Raw genomic sequence first — 8,781 nt, forward strand, 5'->3', positions numbered from 1 at the left:
GTATTTACACCATGTCGAGTCCTCACAGCCTCTCACACTCGACCACATGTGACGTCAGTAAGTCCCTGAAGGTTCAGGGTTTGAGCCCTGAGGGGGGGCGGTGGGATTGGGCCCATCCCTTTGTGTTGAGATGTGCATCACTACTTCCGTCCGGGTGAAAGCAGTGTACCTTCAAATAAACAGATCCTATGTAATGAGATACCACAATTTAAATGGGGGATTTCAAATTCCTGTGCTAAAAAGGTTGGCACAAAAAAATAAATAATGTACCATCCATATAATGTTATATTGTAGGCCAGAGTTGGAAGTTATTCTCTCCTGTTCAAATTGTTATGTTTGTTATATAAACAATGTTAATCCCAAGTGTCCGTTTCGGGCTTCATAAAATTATGTTTATGCTATATTTGTGCAACATAATAGCATTAGACTAAAGCATCATTTTTATTTAGCAATAAATTCAATATTGTAAGCTCATGATAAAGTGAGAGCGAGACAATGCACGTAATCCTCTTAGAAGACCTCAGGTGTTAGGTATTATGCTGATCCACTGTGAGGACCTGTCCTGTGTCCTACATAACCGGGGGCCATTGGAAACAGTTTGGACTTTTGCTTGTGCTGCATTAATCAACAGTGGAAATCTGCTTTGGAGATTTTTGCACCCTTTACTTTGCAAGACATTAGTTCTGTGGTAAGTCTGCATCTTTAAAAACTAAAAATGGATTGTGTTGTTTTTTCTCTTTGTGATTTACTGTATGTGTGTTGTGACATTTACTTGAGTTGTTATCCAGTTTTTCTTTGTCAGGGCATTTATTCATTTGGCTATTGTGTTTGTCATTTAAAATGGCTTCATGCTGTGACAGACATTATATATTTAATGATTAGGGGCATTGTCTGAATAGTTAACATGCTTTCAAATGAAAACTACTGTTGTGCCACCTGCTAAATAAATGTAATTTTGTCTAGGCTGGGTTTTCCAAGGAGATGAGGATGACATGAATCATGTCGCTGAAGTTTTAAATTCTGTCACCCCATGGTCTGCAGGGGAGAGAGCTGGACTTGTCCTCTACCAAAGCCTAATTATGCAGCTTTAATTCTCCATAGCCAGCATCATCACTGCTTTGGAGGAACATGTATTGTACAAGAAGGAAGCGACTGCAGCTGAGCCGGGTCTTGTTTCTCCTCTCCGGGGTTTTTCTCTGTACGCTCTACCAGCTGACCATCAGTGCCAGACTGTACGATCCTTTGCTAATATCTCAGTATGGAGATGATTTTGGAGAAGGTTCCACAGAGGTGGTTGAGGAGGTTACAGTAGAAACTCAGGGGCTGGAGGAACCTCTCACTGCAATACATGAATTAGAGCACACAGATCAAACAACGCCAGAGATGCATGTGGCACATAACTCGGATGCAACTTCAGATTTTAAAGCATTGACCCCCACTGAATCTCCTCCATCACCAACTACAAACCGGACTATTGTGCATTGCATCTATGTGGCCCCAGAGCCTCCACAAGAGTCACCCACACCAACACCAGCTCCAGCTCCTCCTCTGGCCACCATCACTCCAGCTTCTCCTGGTGACGCTCCACATATAAAGGGTGAATACCCTGAAGATTTGTTTTCTATTGATGAACGTAGACAAGGCTGGGTCATCCTTCATATTTTTGGGATGATGTACATGTTCATTTCACTTGCAATTGTGTGTGATGAATTCTTTGTTCCTGCACTGGGGGTAATCACAGACACGTTAGCCATCTCTGAAGATGTAGCAGGAGCTACCTTCATGGCTGCCGGAGGCTCTGCTCCTGAGCTTTTCACATCCCTAATAGGAGTCTTCATTGCCCACAGCAATGTGGGTATCGGCACTATTGTTGGTTCAGCAGTTTTCAACATTTTGTTTGTGATTGGAACGTGTGCTTTGTTTTCACGTGAGGTGCTTCATCTAACCTGGTGGCCACTTTTCAGAGACGTATCCTTCTACATAGTTGGCCTCATCTTACTCATCATCTTCTTCTTGGATAATGTCATAATGTGGTGGGAGAGCGCAATGCTGGTGGCCTGTTACACTCTCTATGTGATTTTCATGAAGTTTAATGTGCAAATAGAGCGAACCTTCAAGGCCCTACTCCTCAAAAACAAGAACATTGTCAGAATTATTACTGTGGAAGAACCGGAAAAGGTAAGAACTCCTTTGACAGAACATGATGTGTTTAAAATCAGATTTTTCATGTCCTCAATTGACACAATGGCAAGTCTGTTGTCAGGTATTTGGATCACAAAATATGTTCTCAAGTGTGGAAGAAACTCTGAAGAGTGACTAACTAACAGTGTCCAGACTTTGGCCAAACGTTTTTATTTCGTTATACACCCATTTGTATAACTGAAACAGAAAGTCACATTACTCATGATAAAGCTAGTACCACTTGTGGGGTTGTATGCACATCTTGTCAAAAGAGTGAAGTAAAGGCGTTGGTTGAACCAAAGCTGATCAGCCATGGCAAATAAATCCTTTGAGGAGCTACGGCTCTTTACAAGCTGTAGCATCAACATATACTGTGTTTAACACTGGTAAGTGTGATTGAGGCTTAATTTACACACAGTGAAGCCACAGTATTGGTGCACACTTTGTTGAGCTAGATATACTGGTGGAGCTGTGTTATGAGAAAATGTAATTATTGAATGTGTTGAACATGCTATTTCACATCATAGATAAACATACTATAGTGGGCCTTTTTTGTTTTTACAGAGCGAAGGATCATTTCACATTTTAATCCCATCCACAACACTCAGCTCTATCTCTTTTACTGACATGCAAGACTAACAAGACCCCCAGAGTGTGCAAAAAGTGAAATAGCAATGTATAAAACCATAGTATATGTAAATATTTAAGCCCTGCCAAAATGAAATAACTTTGATCTATCTCCACCACTGAATGACTGAAAAAGTATTGTTGCACGCAGACAAATGTGGACGCTGAAAATAACGTCAGACCTGCTCCAGAGGACAAGCATCGGTTAAAGGTAAAAAAATACAACAATCAACAATAAATACACCGCAGAAAGAAAGACACAAAATGCAGCCTCACAGGCACTCACAGTGTTCATGTATCTCCAAGTTATTCTACGACTTATTGACCTTTCATCATAACATAGAGAAAACAAGTAATTTATCAAGAAAAAAGACGCGGCCGCCATTACTACATGATTGTCTAACATTGATGTCTGTCTGTTATTGTGATTTGCTAAATTTGTGACGTCAGCCATCTCTTTCCACAGTTGAAGCCATCCCTTCAGCGAGGGGGAAGCTCAGCTTCCTTACACAACAGCACCATGAGAAACACCATCTTCCAACTTATGATCCACACATTAGACCCTCTAGGAGAGGGTGAGTACCATATCTTCACACTGATGATTGATCATTGTCTCCCTTTAAAAGTGCTCTTGTATTGAGTGTCTGGGGACTACGGCCTTCTCATTGTAAAACGGATTAGCAAAGTGTCTTAAATGAAGACAACACTAAGTCCAGATTGATGCTAAGCAGATAAATACCTACCTCAGTCTATAGAGGGACACCCAAAGCTATATGATGTTAGTCAACAGAAATATGCACAAAATGATTTATAATTTTTAAACAATTTCTGTTATGTAAGAGTCGCATGAAAATGTGTTGATATTTCTGTTAAATCTGTGTTAATTTGTTAACTTCGGTTTGTTACTGGCCTGTTAAACAATGTGGTGAAAGACTGTCTCAGACAGCTTTCCCAGTGTTATTCCTGATATATAATATTAGTGAGGTTAGAGTAGCTTCATATTGTGTCACGCTATGAGATCATACTTTTAGGCAAGACCAGTACCACGGTACTGTGTGTCTCACTTTGTGTACCTGCGGCTTTGGTTTGCTCGTCTCTCTGCAAACACTTCACTACTCCAGGACATTCACAATAGTCATCTTTTGAATCAGCCTTTACATTCTGGATCATATAACAGCGCCTGTATCAATCCACTCCAAAGCAACATTACGAATATCTGTGGCTTTTCTAGATAATTATGTGCTGCCATAGTAAAAGACACAACGATTAATCCAATTTCATATGGGCTCAGTTGAAAGGGGGGAAAGTAAGTAATAAATACTTTGTTATGTTATACCACAGTTACCTATGTTGACCTCTGCCAGAAGTTACGCTTGCTTAAGGTGGATGTTTTCAATCTGACATTGGTTCAAAAGGAACAGCTATTTCTTTTATAAAACAATATCTGTGTCCATTTGAAACAAATCCATGTGTCTAATAGAGACAAAGACGCAGTAGCATGAATGTATAATGGGTTTTCAATGGAGAGAAAAACTCTGATGCTGTGTTGTGTGTTGTGCAATTCCTTTGATACACTCTCTTGTCCTCTTGTGACATTGTTCTGTTCTGAAGTCAGGACTATGACGTTTGTTGTTTTTGATGTAACACTGCCAGTATATTGCTTTTTGCCTGTCCCTGGATCATGTGACTGCTTATTTGTCTTCCATTTAACTGTAAAACTGTGACATTATTGTAGATATTATCACATGACTGAGTAACTCATTACCGAATTCTTCTAAGTTTGTTTTTGGTTGTTTGATTGTTCGTAGGGAAATTTATGGATAAGGCTGAGACTCTGAATAATGTGGCTAGACGGACGGAAGAGAGCAAAACTCAAGACAAAAGTGAAGGTAACATGGAAGGATGTGATGGTCATCCACTGATCAGACTGATCAGGCGCCTTTCATTAAGCTTTCAGAGTCTGCTCATGAAAGCTGCTCATCATCTGGACTGCAAAAAGCCTCCAGCCAAAATACTTAAGCATGTGAACTGAGTGAGTCAAACAGGTGCTGTGACAACATAAATATTAGATGTATATAATACATGTCCTCAATTATGTTAATATAAGGTTTATTGCAGCCGATTAGAAAATGTGTCTTTAGCATAATGTTATGCTGCTTTGCTGCATACTGTAGGTGGGTGACCAGTTATAAAATATGAAGCTACAGGGTAGTGTAAATAAAATACAAGTAATCAAGTTGCATACAGGTGACAACATACAAACGGTATAGGCAAAGAGCCTATAAGTAAAATCCAATTACAGATAGTGAGTTCATTCAGTCCAGTTGCCATGAGGATGGCCTCATATATCCCGTAAGTCCTAACAACACATTCACTGCAATTCTCCACATGACCGGTCATAAAGACTTATAAAATGACAGTCCTTTTAGATAACCAAATGAGTAAAAGGCATCAGGGAAATGCACAATATTTTTGCAAATTCCTTTTGCAGCTGGTGGAAGTAAAACTGCGCCAGTCAAAGAGCCGGAGGCTGCCCCAGCCCCAGAAACAGAGAAGACGGAGCAACCAGAGGACAAGAAGGTACTCTCCGATCATGCCCCGGTGGTTTGCAAAACGACCAGAAGTCAGTCTTTGATACCTGTCTATGTAAGAGGCAATATATGAAGTCACAACTTCAGGCAAATGCGCTTCTTTGGTCTTTGCTTTGATTTCTGTTCTGCTTCTACTACTTTCCATCATGATTTATTTCTTCAACATTCAGGAGGATGTGCCAGCAGGAGACGATGGGTCAGGAGGCTCTGACAGTGATGAAGATGATGGCGATGAAGACAGCGTGGAATCCAGTGAAGAAGAAGAAGACGAGGAGGAGGAGGAGGAAGATGAGGAGGAGGAGGAGGAAGAAGATGAAGATGAGGGGGAGAAAGAAGAGGAGACAGAGGATGAACCTCTGTCTTTAGAGTGGCCTGACACACAACGTAAACAAGTCACCTACCTCTTCCTGCTGCCCATAATCTTCCCTCTGTGGCTCACAGTTCCAGATGTTCGCAACCAGGTAAAGACCCACACGCATCCCTGCTGCGTTATTTTAATTGCCTCAACACTGTGTTTTGATTTAGCATCACTCACTTTGTCCCACAGAAATCCAGAAAATTCTTTGCGGGCACCTTCCTGGGCTCTATCATGTGGATTGGTATTTTCTCCTACCTCATGGTGTGGTGGGCTCATCAGGTCAGTCACTGTACTAACAGGAGACATGGAAGTTGAAATGCATTGCTGTGTTTCCTGATGCACACAGGCACAAGGCATTGTGTGTATTTATTTTCATGTTGACGAAAACATATAAGTACTCTTCCTTCATCTTTCCACTCTGCACTCTCACTTGCACTTGTAGGTGGGTGAGACCATCGGCATCTCAGAGGAGATTATGGGCTTGACTATCCTGGCTGCAGGGACGTCCATCCCTGACCTCATTACCAGTGTGATAGTGGCGCGTAAAGGCCTGGGGGACATGGCTGTATCCAGCTCTGTGGGCAGTAACATCTTTGACATCACAGTGGGGTGAGCTCCGATATTCTGATGTGTCACGATTGAAAAGGAAATGCTGACGAACACTCAGTTGATACATTTCTTGGTCTCACATTTCTCTCTGTCACTTTGTTTCAAAAGCCTTCCAGTACCGTGGCTCCTCTACTCGTCCTTCCACAATTTTGCTCCAGTAGCCGTCAGTAGCAACGGGCTCTTCTGTGCCATCGTGCTACTCTTTATCATGCTCCTTTTCGTCATCATCTCCATTGCATCCTGTAAGTGGAAGATGAATAAGCTGCTGGGTTTCACCATGTTCCTGCTCTATTTCATCTTCCTGGTGCTTAGCGTGATGCTGGAGGATCGCATCATTATCTGCCCTGTTTCCATCTGAACGTGTGAGCAGAAGTCATCTTTACAAAAGGGGTCCGTGCACGTTGTGACCCGAAGCACAACTGTTAACCCATGTATGTAATGTACGAGTCTCATGACCATGGGTCTGGACATCTGTAGAAACTGTGCAGAAAGCTACTGTAGTTGCTCTGCATTGCTTCCGGTGACATGTGCCCAGTATGTCTGTAACAATACAAATACTAGAACATTTTCCAGACTTTGTTAAATACTCACATAAGTAACAATGGCAGCTTTTACATACATTTTTGTAATTCATAAGGAGATGCAGATCTACTAAAATTGTGTAGGTAAGTGTACATAAATGAACATATTTTTTTCACTGTTTACAAAACAGCATCTACAGAATATAATTAGAAATATAGAATATGTGTCTATACGTTTCTAAATGTGAATTTTGTATAATATGTAAGATACACTTACACCTATAACTGTTTTATAACAATCATCATAGAGAACCTAAGCTTGCTCGAATTCACTGTTCTTTCATGCATATCAGTTTATATAACAAAAAGGTCAGGCATAGCAATAGCACCCAGGTTGGAAAAAAAACATGACATCCGTAGAATAAATGTGTTTATTCATAAATGAAAGCAAACTATAGATCCAGCCAGGTAAGAAATTGCATTTCTTTTTTATATAAAAATCATACAAATTAGTATCTGTGTTACAAATGATAAATAATACTTCATAAACATTGTTTAAATTGACAAATTGTGTAAACAACATGTACACATCAAATGATGTTTTGGTCTTCAGTGATTTTCATTTTTTTTATCACAACTTACAAGGTGAATAAAATGCTAATTTACACGCTGTGATATTGGTGTTTATTCCAAGCACACAGCCTTGTCGAATCCAGCATTGTATCATCAAAATGTATAGTGATGAAGTTTAATAATAAGCTGTGCTGCTGCATCACATTACAACTAACAGAGAATATAGGCAGGTTTTTGTCAGTTAAAAGTGAAGACAATATTAACACAGTGAAACATTTTTGTTAGTGATTCTGAATTAGTGCAGATCAGAGCTGTTGTTCTAACTTAAAACCTTTGACATTAAGTATATATTATAATATGTCCAGTGCAAAGAAACATGCTCCATCATTTGTTCAAAGAGATTTAAAATGTCCTTTTTTTTCTCCGGAGTTCACATTAAACAGTGCACTGTTGTCAACTTGTGTAAAACTGGTATCTACACCATAACAATGAAGACCAAAAGGAAATATACAAAATACTAGAATCAACTACTCTGTACATTTTTATAGATCCATTACTGTGTAAATTAATGCATTTCTTTATCAAAATAATGTGTTGAATAAACTAACAGAAAACATTTCTGTTTTCAATTTGTATTCATCTATTAGTTTGATTGTACTGTTTATAAGGAAATCTATCCTCAGTGGTCCCATATAACACGTAAATCCTCATATGAAAAAAAGTATTGCTTAAAAAACTGTAAATTAATCATAGAAGTACTATTCCCTTTTGGGTTATTTTGGTTCATTGTACAAAGGATAAACAAATTAACAAAATATTGTGCAAATACATTAATGGGGTATCCCCTTCTTGATTCATAAATTATATTATTTTTAATAATTGTTTACGTTACCATCTAGTTTAGTGTATTCAGATATATGAGCATGGCCCTGCTATATGTACAGGGTGCAGATACGGAGGAATTTCTTTGCTATATTAATTGCATGTAATGGAAATATTAAACAGTGCAGTAAGATCTGCAGCTTCCAAATAAAAAGTAACTTAAGCGTAGGCTGCTGGGCCACAGCGTTACGTAAATGAGAATGAATGGCAAGAGCTCATCTTGTCAAAGTGCTTTGTAAAAACAAAATGTCTAAAAGCAAGTACTTATTATACACACACTCAACAACAGGCTTAGGTCACCAGGACCACTTGTGAATTTTGACAACGTAATCACGCTAACTTTTACATACTTACTCACAGCTTCAACAGAAACAAAGTCATAAAATAGACTGTATCATAACTGTACAAACATTTTACTATAGTTATATTGAAAATACAG

At 39.3% G+C, this 8,781-nt stretch overlaps 1 protein-coding gene across 1 annotated transcript; it reads left to right on the forward strand.

The window, feature by feature from the left end:
• Window positions 1-1,128: 1,128 nt before the first annotated feature.
• On the forward strand, window positions 1,129-6,724 carry slc24a1 (solute carrier family 24 member 1; the record flags this gene model as incomplete). Its single annotated transcript, XM_079223179.1, has 9 exons — window positions 1,129-2,178; window positions 2,960-3,019; window positions 3,275-3,383; window positions 4,617-4,697; window positions 5,300-5,388; window positions 5,570-5,860; window positions 5,947-6,036; window positions 6,200-6,366; window positions 6,475-6,724. 9 exons carry the CDS (start codon window positions 1,129-1,131, stop codon window positions 6,722-6,724), a joined length of 2,187 nt encoding a protein of 728 aa, XP_079079305.1.
• Window positions 6,725-8,781: the final 2,057 nt, after the last annotated feature.

Source organism: Taurulus bubalis (assembly GCF_910589615.1).
Source record: "Taurulus bubalis genome assembly, chromosome: 9".
Taxonomy (NCBI): Eukaryota; Metazoa; Chordata; class Actinopteri; order Perciformes; family Cottidae; genus Taurulus; species Taurulus bubalis.